The 21,429-nt window shown below is 49.3% G+C and overlaps 1 protein-coding gene across 1 annotated transcript; it reads left to right on the top strand.

Annotated features, from left to right (window-relative positions):
* The first annotated feature begins 14,447 nt into the window (after positions 1-14,447).
* On the top strand, positions 14,448-19,004 carry LOC131208206 (uncharacterized). The gene is made up of 3 exons (XM_058200858.1): positions 14,448-14,556; positions 17,168-17,338; positions 17,404-19,004. Exons 1-3 carry the CDS (start codon positions 14,448-14,450, stop codon positions 19,002-19,004), a joined length of 1,881 nt encoding a protein of 626 aa, XP_058056841.1.
* The last annotated feature ends 2,425 nt before the right edge of the window (positions 19,005-21,429 follow it).

Raw genomic sequence — 21,429 nt, 5'->3', positions numbered from 1 at the left:
ATAGAGCTGGAGAGAGATAAAGCGAAGAATTCCGCCCCGGGTGTGTGCGTTACCTTGCGCAAGGTCGTCACGATCCGCGCTCCGGACTAGAAGCTGACGCAAGACGCTGGCCAAAGCATAGGGCTCCGTTATCGGTGACGTGCCGCTTATCAGTGCGCGGGCGACGACTGCTACACTCATGCGCCGATACCCGCGGGGGTAATTACACGAGGCTGTGGCAGCAAACATAGCACCTGTCTCGCCGGCTGAGAGAGCAGAGATCATCGAGCGACCCCTACCTAGTGCCGAGGGCGTAAAAGTTATCGCTTTCGACTGTCGCTGGGGGACTGAAAAGTAAATGATGGAGCTCGCCATCGCCGCGAACATCACATCGTGCAAAATGAAGGATGTACCGCCAGCTCGGTGTAATTGCATAAATTACTTATCTCGTCCATCATCTGGGGCGCGACAGGTACGGGCCGGCGAACCACTTACGCAATGCCACGACAAAAGTCGTCCCTGTCACGCACCAAAACGATGCCACGTGGTGTGTCGTTATGATGGCGATAACATAACTAGCGAGCAGCAAAGAGAGTGGGTCCACTGTTTTTCCTCTTCACTGCAAAATGAGTCTCTCGGTTTTGCTTTCCTTTTATTTTCCACCCATAACTCGTGGAGCGAAAAACAATGAAGAAATCAGGGTGGAAACTCGGGCTGCCGTAGCGGTCCCCTTTTTTCCAACCCGAAAGAAGAGGGTTGGACAGAATATAGTTCTCACCTTTCAACCCCGGACAGGGTGCAATTTTCTCACATACACAGCCAGATGACGGCGGGCGACACACAATGGTGAGCGGACCGATGCGCCGATCAGTTTTCCCGGCGTGCCGCGCGAAAGTGAAACCACCGTGCCGCGTCACTTGCGGTGCGTGGAAATTTCGAGCTGCGTACGCGCGTGAAAGCGAAAGCGAAAGAAACGCCGCCGGAAAGGCGAAGGGGAGGGATCATTTTCAATCGTGGCGATCATCGTGGCCATTCCCACGCGATCCCTATCCCGCCGTCGCCGTCCGAGATTCCGGCGAGCAACTATTAATCCGTTTCCGTTCGTCAACGACCCGGGCGGGATAAATGATCATCCGCCGCGCGGTGGGGATCGCCGGGCGTGGATTGTCCATTAAACTCCAGCATGTCGCGGCTTGATGGACGACTTGAACGATCAACGGCGATTTGTGGCAGTGCGCTCTGTCTGGTCCGGGATTCGAGTGTAGGTTACGTGTAAGGCTAAAAACATGAATTAAACGTAAAGCTTTAAAACGTTTCTGGTTCCTCGCCGATTGCGAGAGAAAATTGAATTTAATATCCAAAAAACACACGGAGTAAGCACACATAATGATCCTTAACCGACTGGTTGGGTGTACGATATTTAAAAAAAACAGCACAACAAATGTTGCTGCCCTCGAAAACCTCCACCGGTCAGTGGTGTGTAAAGTTTAATTGGTTCACACTCGGCGCGCGGGAGTAGTTTTCGCTGTTTGGCAGTTTTCCAACTCTACCGCCTGGCCAGTACCGGCAGCAGCAGTAGCTCTTGGGGAGCAGCACAGTTTAGCGCAAATTGGCGCTTCTTTAAACGCACGTGTAACGCGATGATGCCTAATGAGCGATGGAGAACCGACCGGATCGACAGGAAAGTTAATGACGGTCGACGTTCGTCGATGCTTCGCTTGGCAATCAATCGTCGTGAGATGACTAGGTCAATGTTTTATTTCAGCCCTGAGCCACGTTTTCCGAAGGAAAGTTTCCGTCGAAGGCAATCGGAGTAAAACTGTTTCAAAGGGTCAGCAAACTGTCACGTTCTGTGACGAAGATTAATCTGTCTCCCACCAAAAAAAACCGGACAGATTAGCTTTCAGTCACAACCTGGCCTAGTATTTCAATTTTATGCTAATTTCGATCATCGCCGAGCGCGGCGTCACGAAAATCGAACCACAGTTCAATCGGAACATCACGGAACGCGGGTTAGTAAAATCGGGCGGCTCGTTGACTTTCTCGCCAAAACTTTCGCTCCATTGCACCACCCCAAGCGTGTGCCGAGGGGTCACGTTTTTTTGTTGGAGAAAAAGAAAGGGGACGAATTACTGAAGGATTTTGATTTGATGCCAACAACCGAATGTTGGCATCGGTCGCACAATAATTGGTCCATTTGGATGCGTCGAGTGCGGTGGAAAAGCGACCCCGGTGGGAGCTTTTACTTGCATAGTATTCCCCGCTTTGCCATGGACGGTGGTCTAGATGAAGATCTCCATTTAAAAAAAGGTTGATGAATGAAGTTAATAAACGGATGAAGTTAATAAACAAAAAAATTGCTTGAAATTCAAAAAAAAAAAATTAGAAATGACTGCCACACCATAAGCGGTCGGTTGTGGAACACTTGGACACTATGCAAATTCCATCGCTGGGAAACGTCTTTTATCGCGCCTTATGCTATCCCATTACCCAACGAGGAAGGTTCAGGTGGCTTTAAGCAGGTGACGATGGCACATATCCTCGGGAAACCTTGGTCTCGGGTCTGGTGTTCGCCTTCTAGGTCTTTCGAGGAAGAAGAGTCCACAGTTCATGACCCACGATACTCTCCATCGCCCAGTGCGCTAATTCACTTTTGTTTATTGTATGATAATGCTCTTCTCGGCGGCACGTGGGAAGGTTGTGGAAGAGGCTACCTATTGTTTCCATTCCTTCCACCACCGTTCCGTCATCTTCCGCATTGGCGAACTTTCTTTCTTTCCGCCGCAGCAGCAGCCGGCAGTTTTGACAGTTCTTCCGATCCCCGGATTGGGTGGCGGACAGTGAGAAAAAAACTACAGCAAAGGCAAACAACATAATTTGAAGAAAAGTGAGAATATCCTCGCTGTGAAGAAAAGTGTGAAGTAAGACTCCGAGGCTGATCATTTCCCTTTTCCACCGCCGGATTGGGGGGCTGTATTTAGTGTTTCAATAAAATTAGGTAAACAAACAGCTGGTGAGCGAAAGCTTTTCTCAGGCTCCCGTGTATCTTCGCTGCCGGTCCGGGTCGACGATGCTGGCTGCCGTATACGGCCCCACAATAGGATAATTTACCGCGACGCGGACGTAGGGTGCGATAAGGTACAAAAAAAAACCGGGCCTCTTTAGGAGGATTATCAAATATATTGAGTAACTGATGTACGCCTTGCGTAATGGCAAATTATGGTTGATGCAGGGGAAAATTAAAATCACCCGTGAATTGCACGTTGCGATCCCGGTTTGTTGCGTCGCACACTTTGATGGGAGTATAACACTTCTCAAACAATGTCAAAGGAGAGCAACTGTTTCTAAAGGTATCGTAAACAAACCCTACATTGCAAACACTGGGGCACCGTTAAAGCTTAAATTGAGCTTATAAACATCGTAACATGGCCGCAATGGCCACCAAATTAATTATCCCACTTCAAGCAAACAGTGACAGTACACTGTAAAAGTGACGCCTTGATCTGAGCCCACTAATCGGCCAAACATTGTTGGAGCTTTCTCGTACGATCGTGCCACAAATGACAACATCGGTGGCGATGCCATGGTAAACATTTAAAGTAGGCTGAAGAAACTTCATCGCTCGGAGCGCGTTGATAGCCCACGGGAATAGAGCGCGGCAACTATTTGCAGCCGGCGAAGGCATCGTTCAAAAAACGGAGTGCTCTGGGGAGGATTCGAAACCGGCTCCAACAAATGGGGGGTCGTCGCGGCCGGCAAGTTTTAAATGTCGGTCCCCTAACGGTTTGCCGGATTCCACGGGCGCTCCTCGGCATGCGGCGTGCTAAGAATCGGGGACCTCTCTGGTATTCGGTGTGTGTTTTCATCGATGCATTCATTCGGAAGACGTAATCGACGAACCTGCGCCACGTTATCGATTGGACAAGGTGTTTTCACCAAGAAGGTACCATATCCTGTGGGTCTGATCATGTTGATTGGTCGAATAAAATCATCCAAAAAATCGAGTTGCACCACGCAAGATGAACGAAAGACTTCAACGGGTGTTTAAGAACGGAACCCGATGAAACATTTAGGGTCAACAAACAAATAGAAACACATTCCACACGTCATTCCGGAGTGTTAAATAACCCTTTTTATTGGTGTTCCTTCCGAAAACCCTCGGGTCGGATTTTTTTAAGTTTTCGTTGGACCGTGAAATCGTGGCTTTCACCTGTGACCAGGGTGTGGCCTGCTCTGATCGATTGACGCTAAACGGGGTTTATTGAGTTTGGTTTTTCAACAATTAATGTAGCCATGATCGTTCCAAACATATTTCCCATCCGTGTTTGAAAGACGCACGCATACGGTTTCGATCAATTACCCTTGGCCTGGGGCTGGAATGTCGTTGAAATGAGTCACACTTTGTTGGGCTCCATACAATCGGTGGCTAGTCATAATCAATCATAGGTCCGTTTTGCGCTGTTATCGGTAGTTTCGCAACAAACTTGCATTGAGCTGAGAGCGATGTGTCATTGAACCGGGGAGCCCACAAGAATGTGGTCTTATGATTGATTGATTAAGTTGAACTTTAATCAGTAAACTTTTAGCTCAGGGGGAACTTTAGCACAGAAAACCGCACCAACCTGACCCGATGGCATGGCAAGCATAAAACATTAACACGAAGTGGCACACTTTCATAATCCCTGAATACGATGGATTATGTGTCTATAGCAAACAAAATACAATCAATAAAATATGAAGTATGCCGAAACACGTTCCCGAAAGTGGTGATATCACATATCAGATAACGCATACCGGACAGAGTGACGGAGAGAAACCAGACAACTCGGCAACATAACTAGAATGAAGCCCCGAGGTATGTTGATCCGAGGTGTGTAGGCAAAGCCAAGCTAAGCCCTATCAGTTCCCAGTCATAGACCACACCAGATGGCCAACAGTAATCGTAAACACACGCATACAAACGCACAGTTGGAACCCTTTACGGATCGTATCGCTTTACACTCTCTCCTCCACGCGAAACGGAGGCCATTTTTCCGTCGATGGGCCCGGTGCTAGAACCGAACCCAAAACTAAAACCGTGGAAAACCATCAATTTGTGTGGCTTAAAAAATGCTAATCATTTCCCGCGCCTCTGCTGCTCGTTTCCAGCCTGCCTCGGGTTCGATTGTCCGTGGGCTCTGTCGTGTGTGGTCAGTGTGTGGAGGGTTGTAAAAAACGAAATCTGGGTAAAAATAATAGAACGTTGCCCACGAAACGGGCAGGGGTTCGTGGTCGGCACAGGTTCCGTCAATTTGACTCGACAATTTTGTTGAACATGCTCTCCACTGGCGTAGCGTAGCGTGAAGCAAATCGTTATCCGAAATTGGTGCTCCCCGAGGCCCGGTGACTCATTCTACGATGCAGTGCGAAATCCTCCATCTTGTTTTCACTCCCCACCACGATGGCCGCACAGTTTTCGCTAACTGTGCCCTACCATTATCCTCATCCGTTTCGCGTTTCCCGGTTCTATTCAACCATTTTTCCTTGCCAAACGAACGAACAACGCGCGGAGTCAGCACTTCTCAAAAAGTACAGCTTCAGATCAGGAGTTTTTTCGGGTTTTCATGTTTTTGTTCGTCACCAAACATCGGTGTATTTGTTTTGATTTTTGTGATCATTTTACTTTCCGCGGTTCGAGGGCGAGGGCTGCGCCGTCATCGGTTCGGATCGGTTTTCCATGTTTCCAGTTGTTTTTGCCACACGGACGAGGCTTGGCTTTTCGCCACCATTTTTCCCCTCGTCAGCGGCAGAACCAGAGCTGCAGAGTGCGACCCCTCACCCGGGGGGCCTTAGTTTTATGCTCGTATGTGGAGCCCTCCCCCCCGGGGTGCCGTATTGTTGTTTTATTCATGAACCCTCTCTAGCGTGACCGTCCGCGGCCGCGTCCACGGAATTTGGGGTTCGGGCTTGTGCGTGGTGTGGCGTAGCGTGCTGGAACCGATCACCCGGCCGTCCACTTCCGTTCGACGATGGCTGTGTTGGCATTCGCTCCCTTTTGGTCAAAGGCAGAAAAACTGGCCGGGGCAGAATTTTGGAGCGGAGCCCGAAACAACGCACCAACGAACGGGTGACAAACATGACCGTGGCGTGCGTGCGGGATTTTGAAATTGTTATTCCCTTTGAGGAGGACATTTCGTTTCTGTTTTTTCTACTACGCATTTCTGCGCTTGGCGAAGTATCTCTAACGACGCTAAAAATAAAACAGATTATTTTTTTTCAACTTGCTCGTGACGCACACTTGTCCCGAGCTCCGACTCGCAAATTTGTGATCGCGAAACGATCGCACGGATTTTTGTTTGCTTCTGGTGCCACGAAGCAGACAGGGCGCGATCGGCTGTTTTTGTCCGCTGTCGCAATTGAAATGATTCGCGAAAATTGTAGCCCGGGTGCGAAAATGTTACCGAGCCAACCTGGGTCTCGGTGGGAAGTGAAACGAAAGGAGCTTTCGTGAAATATTGTCCACTGAAAAGGAACGCACGAGTTGAAGAAGAATTCGAGAGGCTTCGCGGTTTCAAAACGGTGGCCACCTCAGTTGCTTTCTTCGTGACTTACTTCATTGCTGGTCTGCTGATAATGAAACACAGAGTGGAACGATTTATTGGCAACGAGCTATAAAGCGTCAGCTTTTGAAAAAGAAAACGGCTAACGATAACAATCGGAGTTTATCGTTTTTTTTCTGGTAGAGAAACGGCACGGTTGAGGGTCATCCGTTTGCAAACTTGTAGCCAGAAGTATAAAATGTTGCAGCCCAGCGTTGGAATTTTCTTACGAAACGAGACAAAGCTACGAAGCTGTGTACGGTGACTGTTACACCATCGAAGTGCATATGCCCTCCGCTAGCCAGAGGCACGTCGGAAGTCGGCCGTGAGGGAAAAAGTAAATACGCTTAGCATCGTCGCGTCCATCACGTTTCGCGTGCTGATTTTCTCCTATTACCAGCTGCATTGTTCGCGTTGCAGTTGGGAAGTTGCGCAGTTCGTTAGAACGGGAGTCGAGGAGCGGGCGCCAGAAAAAGGGCTTACCTGCAGCGCGAATCGAGTCCAGCGAGACGATGAAATGTGGCGCTATTGCAATCTTTGTTTTCCTCCCTGCTCCGGTTGTGCGCTTTTCTGCCACTGAACCACACCCAGCGTTGATGCGGGGATCTTTTTAGGACCCGGCACGTACTCTACCAGCGGTGCACCATTGGAGAGTGAAGACGAAGCACTTGCCCTTTGCTGGGATCGCTGCCGGGCGATCGATGCTGATCGATCGAAACGCGGCGCTAGAGAAACATTCTTCTGCGAGCGTACTGCTTGGAGGTTTGTTTTGTAGTATTACTTTTAAATTCACTTCTTAAACATCAGAACACACCGGGAATCGGTAATCGGAGCGGAGCGGACGGCCTGGTGGGGGCATTGAATTCCACCGGAGGAGGTTGATTTTGTTGCTGTTGCTTTTTAATATTCCACCTTTTTCCGGCTCAACCGCCTCAACACATTCACAAAAACACTCGAACAAACACTCGCAGCTCTGGTGAATGGAAGAAACGACAATGAAGCGAATCACACATACACATACACATCACAGAATCGGATCGAAGATTCTTCTTCTGCCCGCCGGAGCTTTTCTAGGTCTGCGCGCGGCATAGATCGGGAGAGCCTGTTGGGGAGTGGTGCTAGCTGAAAGAACGCGCACTGGCGGTGGGGGGTTTCTGTTTTCTCGCGATGTGGCCAGCGCGCGCCTGGGATCGCGTTCGATTCCCTCCGTTCACGTACGAGATAAAACTGCCGTTAATTACCCTTCCGGAAGGGAGAGCGAGAAAGATAGTGAGAGTGAGAGAAGGAGAGAAGGAGAGAGGCAGGTGGCCCAGGAGGTCTCTGCCACGGGGCTTCCACCGGAACCGGTTGGTGTCCCGATCTTCTGCCTCTTCTGCGTCGTCTCCTGTGCAGTGAAATGTGAAGACGTCAAGAGACGTCCAGAGAAGAAAGGAAGTGGCCAGAGAGCAAAAGCGCTTTGTGGGCAGGGCGGCGACGCCTTCCAGGGGTTCGTTGTTGCTGCTGTGGGTTATCTGCCGTATCTGGGAGTTCTCGCGACACATCCCCATCTCGGAACCCATCCGACGACGATGACGACGACGACGGGCAGAGGGAATCCCGCGGAACGGGGTGGCGTGAAGAAAAACCGGTGGAAGAAACGCACGCCAAGAGATACTTCTCTGACCCGTTTTCCATTCGCCCGTGCCGGTGTGCGTGGGTATGTGTGCGTGATTGCCTAATTTGAATAAAATACTTCATTCCATTCCATTTGCATGTATTTCTATTTTTCCCTCGTTCCTTCCTTGTGGTGCTCAATTATGCTTCGCTATGCGATGGATGAAGGTGACAGCGAGAGGTGCCAACTGATAAAATGGGGATCGCAGGAATGTCGGGACACATCTTCACCGGAGAGGTGGTGCTTCTGGGGGGGGAATAGTTTTTCGAAGATGCACAAGAACGCGCACACGTACACAGTAAGCCCCGCACAACACACACCGGTACACAGGTACGAGAGCGTAAACGGACGTGGAACGGAACACTGGGTAGTAGAATGACGCAAGGAAGCAGACGACGATCATCGCCCGATGATCATCATGCCCATTTTTCCTCTCCTTCGCTCGCACTGTGCAAACAACGGAAAAGCTCACAGCGCGAAAGCCAGCACCACTAGACGATCACGCAAGAATCTGACGAGGAGCACACGCGATCACACCCATACATACACACGCGTGCACAATTAGCACATCGAAATGATTAACGCGGCGCTGATCATTCATTCGCAGCAAAAGATGATTAATTATTAATTTTCCTAGCCCATCGCCATCTCGCCACAAACAATGGTAACTCGTTTCGTTCGGGAAACTGAAACCACAGGTGCGCGGGCTAGGGAGGAAAATGTACGGATCACGAATCCGTGGCACAGGAAACGGATGGCTCCCGGATTTTGAAGACGAGAAAGCACGCAGAAGGTTCGTCTCTTGCCGATCGTTACGATCACCGCGGCACTGTGCGCGATCACGGGTTGCTTCGCCGCGTACAAAATGGAGGACAGCGCCCAGCAGAACAACGTTTTCCGTTTGACTAATTGTTTTCCCCGATCGGCACTGGCTCACGTTTAAGCGACGCTCCAAGGGTTCGCCCAGGTTTCCATCCGCTCCAACACAGTCTCAATCGTACACTGAACTCTCTCTCACGATCGCGGCCCAAGTTTGGCGCCGCTCGCCTTTCACGTTCCTTTCTCGCACATTTGACAGTTCGCGGGCATCGTTGTGTGGGTTCCACCCTTCCTGGAGCACTTTTGTAGCCGGTTGTTTTGTTGGCAACATTACGAGCGAGCGAGAGAGCTGCTCGCGCTTTGCGTTGCGCGGGTTCACGTTCACGAGTCCACGAGTCGAGTTGAGGCCAGGTTTTCTCTCACAAACCACCCTGCGGAAAACTCTCTCTCTCTCTCACACAGTGGAAAACCAACGCACAAGAATGGAGTGGAGACGGTATTTTTCACTTTTCACGTCCGTCGATCCACTTCTGTCTTTTCACGCTTGACATACGGCGTGACACTGAGTATTGCACGCACACGTTGCACGTTTTTGTGGCTCGCACTTACCAACACATCTCTAGATGCGTTTAGGGGTGTGCGAGAGATCAATAAAAGCGTAATTACATAAAAGCTCAGGCGCGCAACACCCTCTGGCGGCGAGCTTTCGGAGGAAACATAAAAAATTCAAAAATTTAAAAAAAATATTTCGAACAACGACAACGAGGCTTAAATTAACTGTTCAGCTAAATTTCTTTTTGTTTTTTATCTCTTTTATTACATTAAATTCAAATTTGATTAAATTTAATTACCTCTTTCGGTTTGCAGTGTTGCCTCGGTTTTCGGAGTTATTTAAACCAATCAAGTTATTTAAAATTTGCGTTCAAATGTTTGCGCTTTTTATTCAAGGTAAACTATCTATAAAGCTTTACAATATCTCATAAATATATGTGTATATGCGGAACTGGAAAACCAAACTAAGAGATGAAAAAAGAAGAAGAAGATAGCGTTAACGAGCCGAGAATGAATCTACATCTTCTTACATTAAATATTTAAACATCTAATTACAGCTGATTACAGTACACCTGCTCTACCACCGATTTCTCGGAGTTCATAATGTTTCGCGTGCAATTTTTTAATTGGTGAGTATCTACTTCTTTGGCCCTCTGCGCCGTGATAAGTAATTCTGCTTCTTATCCGGTAATACTGTTTTTCTTTATGGGCGTGGTTGCTGGTCCTGCGCCAACCCCCTGTCATGCTGGTCTAGGGAATCGAACCAGGCAACGACGAGCGTTACTACATTTTACTATCAACAGGGACAAAGTATCGACAACCGATTTAATTTGAAATAGATATGTCCAATTCTTCGAAACTGTGCCAAAAGAATTGAACCCCAAATCAAAATAAAACGAATGTATATTGCTTTTATGTTGGACACTGAGCGTTGGGTGTAGACTTTGGTCACACATTCCATATCTTATATACGCCTTTGTTTTCAATGCCGCACACCGACTTATTTTGTTCTGAAATCATATTCAAAACGGTTACTGCAAGTATTGCATTTTTCTTAGCAAATGATTATAATACCGACAGTGTTTCATCAGATCTTGTTGATGAGTCACACCCATCGTCAAAAGACCCTTCTTAGTCAGCAGAAATAGTGATGGTACCTTGGCGGTATTCCAATGATAAGTTTTTAGTTTTTTCACTTTAAAAGATCATCTTTCACGCAGTTTTGATCGGTTTACTGCAACCGGACTTAAACATAATTCCAAGATGATCTCACCCCGCTGGCCCAACTGGTGAGAAGGAACGTTGAACTCTCTACCACCAATATCGGCTCTCCATCGCCCGGCTGATAAAACAAAGTTTCATTCAGTCATCCTAGTGGCTGATACTTTTTATGCTGAGTGTCCATTTACATAATGTCCTAGACACGCACGCCCTAAAAGCCGGTAGCAATTGACGCAAAACCAGACATGCAGTAGCCTTTTCTGGTTTTGCCGCAAGCCATTTACATAGTCGTTAAACTGTCCGCCAGAAAATCGTTGCTCATCCGTTACGATATCGCGTGGTAATCGATACGGTTGATGCCGAAAATGCGAGCTCGAATGGATTTTTTTCCACTTTCGGATCTTTCTAACACAAAAGAAGAACTGAAACACGCATGGTAGAAGACGAGATGATTCATCTTCATATTAGCCCAACACCTAGAAGGGTCGAAAGGATCATAAATGACACAGAAGCGTCAAGATACATAAAGTATTCGGCCAAAGTTTAGAGGTGTGAAACGGAACACTGAAGGATATAAATTATGCAAAAACACCCTCCAACCGTTTGGCTGCACGGCTTGCAGCGAGACTTAGGAATGGTCAGGTTTCCAGTGACCCGAAGCCGGTGCGTCTCAAAGATCTACACGCAGTGGGAAGTCGGATTAGCCAGCGGTGAAGACGATGGTCTTTTGTTGCGATTTTGCACCACGAAAACAAGATAAACCGGAATTTGGCGCGATGGAGCCGTTCAAAACCAACGAAACGCCAACCCATTGAAAACAAGCGCGTCAATGGAGGCGCATGATCGGTTTCAGCCGGAGAGCACAGATGCCAACACGTGAGAACAGAGACTATGTGACGCCTCGTGTTCCGTTTCGGATGGCTTTAAGTGGTTCTTGATTCTGTCTCCCATCTCCATGGTGGTCTTTTATTTTTGGGTTTTTACAGACAAGCAGCATGAGTTTGCGGATCAGTTCAAGCGTATTAGGTTTCAGCCCGCTAGGCTGGCAACAAACAATCCACCACGAGGGGCAATATTAGTGAGTGTGAACAGCCACGGATACTCGTGATCTTAAATAGCTTATGATATTATCATGTATAAACAATCATTTTTAGATGAACTTCAATAATGAAATTAAAAAGGTTTTTTTTTAAATATTTATAAAAAGGTATTGAAAAGTTAGCAGGTTAATGATCGAAAAACAAGAGGTAATTTCAGAGCTCATCCGAAGTGCCTTCAGCGCTTCAATGCTTTCCTCCGGCGAAGCTCACAGCCAATAAAAACCATAAATTGAACGCGAAACAAGAGAACATCCTGAAGTTGTGCAAATTAGTATACCCCGCCTCCGGGGAGAGGCGCATTCAAGCCACGCTTTGGCCATCACTAACTTTCTCATGCGTGGCTGTGACTGCCTCCTCCTGCGGAGCCTGTACGGAGCCACTCGACAATCCGGCGGAGACATGGTGTCTTCCAAAACAGGTTGCAGGTCCGTCTCCGTCATCTCGGCCCCATGCAAAAACCACCCCATCCTGCCCGGGCAACATCATCACCCGCAAGAACATTCTCATCGATCTCTCTCTCTCTCTCTCTCGTTCTCTGTTCAGCTAACTCTCTCTCATTATTTGATCTTTTCGTTCCGATTTTCCAGTCCGTATAAATGAGAGACTCACTGGCGACTCGTGCTCCATTCATTGGTGGCCGGCTGATCGGACGTCGTCGTTGCCTTGGCCGTAACCTTTTTCTGTGCACGACCAAACGCGAGGCTACGGTTAATCGTGTTGCGTTCATCTTGTGCGTAAACTTAGTGCCAACGCCATCGTGCGTCCTTCGTCGAACAGCTGTTTAGATCGATCGTCAAAACGTGTCCCGCGTCCGATGCTGCTGAGTGTTTCGTTTGTTTGAGAAGAAAGACACAAACAGTAAGCTGGGGCCCTTACCGCCCTGAGTTAGCTGAGCACTAAACAAACGGATTTGCCCGTCAGGAGAACCGCCTCCAAAGTAGTATGTGCGTGCGAAAATACCGATCTAATGATAGATCAGAGAAGCGCGCATCGAGCGGAAATCTCCAATCAACCGTGAGGCGAGTAGTGGTTCCGGGCGGCGTCGTTATTGGCTAATTTGTTACCTGTGTTTACTATTGCTTCCTAAAAGGTGAGAGAATTTGCCAAGGCGTGTGTGGTTCTGCGTTCCAGGTTTAATGTTTCTACCACGCGGTAGCTAATAAAGTGATTGGCGAAAGGGGCGTCTTAAAAATAACACCCTTTTTTTCTACCATACGAAACCCTACTCCGGGAGTGTGTGCGGAATAATATTTCAAATGTCGAAAAGTTCGTTTTTTCCCGCCAATGCAAGCTCGCCGAACATTCGAACAAACATGTTCTGTTTATTTTCGTAAATTACGCAGCATCTTGTTTGTGAGGTCCGACAGACAAAAAACATCAACGCGGCCGCAGCCAACGAACCCCAATTTCTAAGTTTCTTGACCCACTGACCAAATCCTTAGTTCCGGCAGTTAATTGCCGAGCGGTGGAGTGCTCATCACGATCACTGGACGTCCTTCGACCTTCCAATTAGCGTGTGCATGTGTGTGTACGATGAGTGTAGATGCCAATAATCGAAACCTTGACATATTAAAAAAGAGAAGCGAAGCAATAAAATCCCCACCCGCCGGTGCAGCTCTGTTTGCCGTGGAGTTTTTGCAAAACAACTGCACCTACCCACTGGGATGAAGATCGAAAGCGATCTTCAATGATCGGGAGAGCAAAAAGGAGTTGCTTCCCAGGCCTTCGGCAGGGAGTAGCCGCTTATTAGCGTGTTGATCGGTCGATCGTAAAAATGATGAGCCGTCTGCTTTTATCGGTGACAGCTCGTTAAAATCGTTAAGTCGCATAAAGTTTGCCTCAAACGAAGGAGAAAGAGAGAGAGAGAGCTTGGCGAAATATTATTCAATCGGCAAATTCGATACCTAGATCCGCCTCAGCGATCGTCGACGCCGACAAACGCGGGACAGGGGTTCCTGTCAATCTGTGCTTCTTTCGAGAGGATCGTACAGAGAGAAACGACGTTTTAAAGAACGAGTAGCCAGTAACCAAACAAACGTAGAAGCAGGATTTGCGATACGCCAATAAACGAGTCAATCACCGGCACCGCCAGACACGTGCCAAGGTGCACCGTAATCTGCATCGGCGCATCAGACGCGCACCTTGCCGCAGGCGGCTTCCAGACGGCTTCTATTGATACGATTTTCATACATTTTTGCGGTTGTTTTGCTTCCAATTACAGAGCGCATTCTCACGACTCGACAGCGGTGCGTCTGGCGTGTCGTGTCCCAGTCTAATTTATCAGACCTCGCCAGCAACGCAACGCAGCCACTAGCATCGCATGCGCGCAAATTGAGTCGTAATCAATCATTAGACCGAAAAGGGCTCGGATCCGATCGAATCACAACAACGCTTGGAGCTGACACAGGCACGCCACGATACGAAAACCGTTAGCGGAAGCACCGCAGCGGGTTAAGTAACCGCGCCCCGGACATCGTTATTGGGCGAACATCTCAATCGCCCCACCGGCAGCAGCACCATCATCGTCAAGATCGCGCGGGCGCCATGGGGTGGAACCGTGGAACCGGCAGGCACCGGTGCTTCGCGAAGAGAGCAAATTTATGCAAACTCATAGCCATCGCCGGTGCGATAGCAACGACCGTCCTTGCCACAGGTGAGCCACTGATGGGACGGACCGCCGTCTTCTCGATGCGAGAGAGAATCGGGTAGGAACAGATGGGTGGGCTATGTTTATTTTTAACTCGCACACACGGATCCGGAGTACGGCATGGCACACCGTAAATGCTGTATCCGTGACGGGCCCCGCCATCAGCAAGAAAAAATCAGTTTCCAAATTCTGATTCCGCCATTGGACTGTCGTTAAAGTTCTGTCACAAGACAAAAGAGAGGGATCCTTTCATGAAGATTCGTTTTAATGGGTGGACTTCTCAGTTTGGGTGTCGCTTTCGCTTTTCCTGTTCTGGCCCAACTTTTGGCCCCACCCAAACCACGAAACCCCAACGAAGATCCACCGAAGACCTGCCTCACATACATAATTAATCCCAGCGGGCTCGAATAAAGTGTGGCAAGAAAGCCAAGCGAAGGAATAGGAATGAAAGGAAAATGCATTGAGCGGTAAGAAAATGTGAAAACGAAAACCAATTCTGAGCGGTTGATTTATCGTTTTATTCGCCCGCCACGGGGGTTCGTGCGATGACACGCGCGCAACTCTCCGGCGGGCGGAGCTCTATGATCATTCATAAAACCTAAACGACCTGTTAGAGAATCCGGGATAGTGGAATAAATGTATGGAAACGGCGCATTAACTCGACAGGCTTCGCGCCACCACACACGAGTGGCATAGCAAACGAGAGAGAGAGAGAGAGAGAGAGAGAGAGAGAGAAAAGCGAAACAGAGCGTTGCGGACAAGGGGAGCGAGAGACCCGTGAATCTAGAGGTCGCCGTGATAACGCCGCGAGAAAAGTGAAAGAATTTGTGACTCGAAATCTCGACGGTGGCAGCCGGAACTTGGTGGAGCCACTGTTTGGTGTCGATGTCATCACAGAGACCAAATCTGAAACAAATGTGATCAAAGCGAACCACAAAGTTTGTGAAACGCGTTTTTGATCTCGGTTGCTGTGAGGCTGCCTTCTGTTCAATTCTCGGCCGCCGCGACAATGTTTTATTATCAATCAGTTAATTTGTACAGCAGTTTACATTGCCTCAATCTGCAGCCCAGCGAATAGGTCCTCACTGCTGACCGCTGGAGGGGGTGGCAGGGTGATATTTTGATCCATTCCCATGTCCTCCTTATCGTCCTGTTCAAGATTCAAATCGTCCTCTAGCGCATACTCTTCCCACGATACTTCTTGTAGCACCTCGCCGATCCAACGCTTTGCGCGTGAAAGATCGACCAGCGTTAGTCTCCCGAATTTGCGTTCGCATCTGCTCGGTGCTGTGGTCTGCATCCCAACGAGCGATTGTCCACACACCAGCGCGTACTCTCGGATGTCCGCGGAAGAAACGCGTGTCCGCAGACAGATGTCAGCATCCTTGCACAATCCTTTTGCAACTTTGAACGGCAGCGGTCGGCTGTCCCAAAAGAATCGCTTTTGCGGGAGGATAACGTGAAAGAAAATTGAAAAGGAGTTTTCTTTGACTACGGTCTGACTGAACAGAAACTCACCTCCAAGAAGGTACAATCATCGCGCAGAACGTATAACAGGCATGCTTCGATCAACTGTCCATCCGAAAGGGCGTTGAGTTGTTCTACGTTTACCAGGTGAATGTGCATGTCTTCCGTAGCATCCTGTTTCGATTTCAGCCGCAAAATGCTCAGATTGTGTTCGTGGTTGAGGTAAATTTCCGACACCGAATGGTCGATATCCATTCTACCGGATAAGTTACCAAACCGCGAGCATTACTCCATTGCTCTATGCACTGCAGAGGTGTTAACTTACCGCGTATTATCTGGCCAGCAGTCACTGCGGACCAGTACCAAATCCTTGCGAAGCCAGAATCCGGGGCAGAGAAACTCCAAACCAAACTCATCCTCCTGGTAGAGCAGGGCCGAGTACACGCTGCGTTCAATTTTCAGTTTAGAAACGATTGATTCCTCGAATAACCATCCCTCACGAGGGTCGCTGGTGGCCAAGGGTTGCTCTATCGGTTGTTCGGTCGTGGTTTTATTATCTCCCGAGGGAAACGCTGGAGCCTCGGTCCCAGATGTATCTTCCAAAGCAGCTTGCAAACCTCTACCAAGCAAAAGAAGCGCCGAAACGGACAAGTAGTTCTTCAGAAGCTTCATCTTGCCAGTTACAGCTACCGAACACGAATGAATAATTTGTGTGAGCCTGGCAAAGAATATCACCAGCTATTCAACTAAGCAATGAGTGCTTTGATCGATTGTTGAGCAGCTGCTTGCATTTGCAGTGGGCCGAGAGTACCCAAAAGCGTAATAATGTAACAAAATAAGAACCGTAAGATCTAATTGGAGTGCTCCGTGGAACTCGAAGATGAAACAAATGCACGCAAATTAATTTGCAGACTCATACGCGCCCATGGGGTATTTCCAAAACAACGAACCCTAAAACGACGCCTATTGACGTCAATGCGCCCCTCTATGGCTGCTAGAACCGGCTTCCTATGAGGCGACAGGTCAGTGCTACGAGCCAATCTCGTTCTAGACTACTCTCCCGTGGGGTATGACTTATCATTGTCAGCACGAAGTCAGAATTCGAAAAGTCCTCTGACGATCGTTTCTAATCCGTATCCACTTCAAACAGCTGTTTCGTCGCTGGAGCTGCTGTGTTCGCATCCCGATGACTTCTTCTACACGGTTCCTGGTACACGGTGCAGCTCCTACTATCGCTGCTACGACAATCAGGCGATCCGTTTCGGTTGTGCCGATGGGGCAAAGTTTGACTTCCAGCAGCAGCGGTGTATCCGCACCGAAGGTAAGCTTCCGAGTGTAAAACCAGAGGACAATCTACGATGCTTAACGACTCGGCTCTGTCTGCAGGAACCTGCTACGAACCGGTGTGCACCGGTAAGACGAACGGTGCGTATGCTGACGCATCACAGGCCTGCAAACGATCGTACCAATGTCAGGGCGGTTCGCTCATCGCGATGGATAACTGTCCAGCGGGGTTGGTGTTCGACGGTACCCGATGCAGCCCCCAGCGAGAGGTTGTTTGTGAAAATCCTGCCATGTCCAGTAGTGCTCTCCATTACGAAACCGATTCGCGATGTTACGGACTGTCCGACGGGCAGCATGTGGTGCAGGATGGAACCGACTGTCGGCGGTATCTGGTGTGTAGCGACGGTGAAGTCCAGGACGTCCTTGAGTGCCCACCAGGATATGGGTTCGATGAACGAACTAGGCGCTGTACGATGCATAGTGGTGGAGCGGCGCGTGACAGGTGCAATCCGTCGGGCGCAGATCAGTCGCTTCAGACTCTCGATAACTCGTGCAGCTTTCTGCCCGATGGACTGCATCTGGCGGTAACTTCACGTGACTGCCGCACGTATGTGAGGTGCCTGGCACGCCGGCAGATCAGCCGTTCCGACTGTCCACAGATGACGGTGTTCAATGGGCAGCAGTGCGTGCCAAGCTTCCTGTATCACTGTCCTCGGCTGGACCCGCCGGGAGACATCTGTCAGTATCGACACGACGGTTACTACGTAGACCCACGTCGAGGATGCGGCTTTTACGTGCGGTGTCAGGGCGAGCGCACTGTCGAGCAATACTCCTGTCCACGGGGGCTCTACTTTGACGAGACCAGCAACGAGTGCCGGGAGAATGAGGACAGCAACGGTACCTGCCACCGGACACCGTACTCGGTCGATTGTGCTCACCGTGCGGCCGGATACTATCAGGACTTTACGGTCACGCCCAGTGTACCGATCGCTTGCGGTGCCTACTTTCACTGCCACAACGGTGCCAAAACGAGTTTGCGGTGTGCCGACAGGTACGTTTTCGATGGCGAAAACTGTGTACCGGAGGCGACCTACCAGTGCCCGGTGGCGGACGCCGACTCTTGCCGAGGCAAACCGAACGGGTACCACAAGGATACGAAAGCTGGCTGCCGGGCGTATCACCTGTGCACGGACGGCCACAAAATATCGTACCTCTGTGGCCCGGGGCAGATCTACGCGGACGGTGGCTGTACTGTGCGAGGGCAAGGGCAGGATGCGGAGTGCGACGATGATTCGGTTTGTGCCGGTCGGCCCGACGCCTTTTACGCGGACCGTGGCTCCCAGTGCCGAGAGTACTATTACTGCCAACGGGGCGAGAAACTCCAAACGCTTACGTGCCGGGGAAGCAAGGTGTTCGATGGCCGGAGCTGTGTGGCGCAGGGCAAATTCTCGTGCCCTCCGCTGGATGATGTCGATGCAGCCGCCAGCGAGAACTGCATCACGCGAAACTGCCACGAACCGATGTGCGCCCGGGGAGGCTTCTTTGCCGATTACGACACGGGCTGCGAGCGGTACTTCTTCTGCATCGATGGCAAGCAGAGTACACTCGCCTGTTCCGCCGACTATGTGTTCAACGGAGAGATCTGTGTGCCGAGGGGCAGCTACTACTGCCCTCGATATTGCATTCCACCAGACGCTTGCTAACAAGCATCCGAACGACGGATTTCTCACTACCGCTCCAATCGCGCATTTAAACCGAATCAATACTCTTCTGGCAGGATCGCTGCTTTCTTCTCGTTCGCTCGCTCGCTACTGCCAGTGGTCCGTATCGAAAAAACCTCATTCGGGAAGGGCTAGAATTGGGGTTTAGGAAATAGATAACTTCCATTATCACAATGAGCAACGAACCCATGAGGCATCCGGGTGGTTCGAGGCTCATTGGCATTACGTACGTTTGAATTCAAACAATATTGTACTGCAGCTTCTGTGGACTGTATACCTCCTATTTATAGAAGAATTCTTACTTTGTGAAATAAAAATTTAATTGCATTAACGTTTCATTCGTTGATAAGTTGCCCAGATGACTTATGCTAACTGATCAGCCAAAGCTTGCATTTGCGTCCTTCGGCCAAACAGTTAACTCACATATTAAACATTATTGTAAAGCCATAACACACATAAAATAATCGAACTACTTTGTAGTTGGGAACGAAATATCACCCGCAGGACGTAGGACGTGCAAGTGTAGAAATGTACCTTATAATTGCCAGACTAGCGATGGTTGGAAGGAACCAGTGCATAAGATTGCCAAAAGTACTTCCAATGGTACGCACAGCTTCATATTTAATTGTATTTTCTATTGCCCTACGAATCCGTATCTTTTACCTTAGAAAAAACCGTTGGCCCGAAGGGACTATGCTTTCTGCTGGGCTCAGAATTAGCTGGTTTCTCTACCCCTTCTGAACGGTAACGATGATTTGGGTAAACAGACTGTCGTATAATAGGACGATCGCAAGTCAGCTCTAAGGGTAAGTGAAATTGCTTTGAAATGGTCATCGGAACAAACTACAAAAAGCGGTCAAACATCCAGCGAATCTGTTAGTCTCTCAGAAACGCTTCAGGAATAAAGTTTGCTCCTGCGGCGCTACAAAAACTTCACCAGCGATGTTCGGCGGTTTCCGCGTATTTGCAATTTTAGTTTGTAGCTATGGAGTCTCGCTGATAGAAGGGGGTAAGTTTTGGAAGGAATTTTAGCTACGAGTCTTACTTATCATATACTGGATATTCGTTTAGGAAATCTCGGCTATCAGTACCCATCGCCAGCAGCTCCAGTGCCGCCACCGTCGCAGCCTCCGGTGAACTACTACGCACCGGTTGATTATCAACCGGTCATCAATCCTAATCCTGAGCCAACGTATTCGTACTATCCGTCTGGGCCGCCAGCGTGGGACAACGTGCAGTGGCAGCCGGTGGAAAGCCTTCCGGCCTGGAGTTATGATGACAGTTCGGAACGGGTGAAGCCGTACTATCCGAGTTACCAGTATGCCGGCCCGACAACACCGTGCCCTAAGAAGGTGCCATCCACCACCACCACCCAGCGAACTACTATTCCTGTAATCCCGATAACCACCACCACCTTGCCGCCCAAGGTCCACGCCCTTCATTCGCTAAAGCTTACGAAGGGACTGAGTGCTGTTTTGCCTGCCACGCCGGTGCCTACAACCCTAGCTCCTACAACCCTGGCGCCTACAACCCCGGTTCCTGTAACCCCAAGACCTGCGGCTCATAACCATCTCCGATATCACGATCACCACAAACACCACCACAACCCAGATCACTATCACCACAAACACCACTACCATCATCACCACGGATCGGCGGGTTCTGCAACGGTTGTGCAGAGTACTGAGGTCGAAACGTTGGCTCCTCGCATCAATGCGGTAATCAGGGATCTCGAGGAAAAGGTGCGTGAACTTAAGCTGTCCTTCTTCAAATACGGACGACTCGAAGATGTGAACGGCCGTGTGGATACCGTGAGCCCTTTCGCGGAAAAGAACGAGGACCCGCAAGAGAAGGAAGGGGAAACTGCGACCGATGAAGGTGTGAAGGACAGCGGACGGATTGAAGATTTAGCCGAACCCGAACCCGAAACGAAGGCCACGGAGGAGCTCGACCCAGATAACGAAGAGTCCGACATGCATCCCGTGGATCAGAATGAGGGACGATTGGAAGCGAATGTTCATCTGCAGCCGGAACACCGCAAAGTAGGCGAACTGCAGGGAGTTGTGCCATGGTTCAATGGAGTGGATATTGACCTTCCCAGAGATCTTCCGCTGGAGGACGACTACGGCTACGGTAATAGGGCAACCTACGGAAAGAACATAAGCCCATTGTAAACCGTATTGGGACGTAAAGTACTGATGAGAGGATAAACGCAATGATGAGAGAACAAATAAAAAATACTTCATGTAAAAAAAATGATCTGCACCAAAATCTTCAAAATGTTCGCGCATTAGCAACATAATTAACTAATTTTTCCAAAATCCCCTCTACCGATGATAAAGGGAAAGTGTACGGAATACTCTGAATTTGTTACTGCAGCGGGTTGAAGGTACTCCAGGTGATCGTG

This window comes from Anopheles bellator, chromosome 2 (assembly GCF_943735745.2).
Source record: "Anopheles bellator chromosome 2, idAnoBellAS_SP24_06.2, whole genome shotgun sequence".
NCBI lineage: Eukaryota > Metazoa > Arthropoda > Insecta > Diptera > Culicidae > Anopheles > Anopheles bellator.
The sequence above is the reverse complement of the archived record's forward strand: the minus strand, read 5'-3'. Positions and strand labels throughout refer to the sequence as shown.

Bases quoted from the DNA above. Each gene is read 5' to 3' on its own strand.
- LOC131208206 (XM_058200858.1), top strand. From the start codon at position 14,448: ATGGGGTGGAACCGTGGAACCGGCAGGCACCGGTGCTTCGCGAAGAGA. The intron at 14,557-17,167 runs GTGAGCCACTGA...CACTTCAAACAG, and splicing joins AACGACCGTCCTTGCCACAG to CTGTTTCGTCGCTGGAGCTG. The intron at 17,339-17,403 runs GTAAGCTTCCGA...CTCTGTCTGCAG, and splicing joins GCGGTGTATCCGCACCGAAG to GAACCTGCTACGAACCGGTG.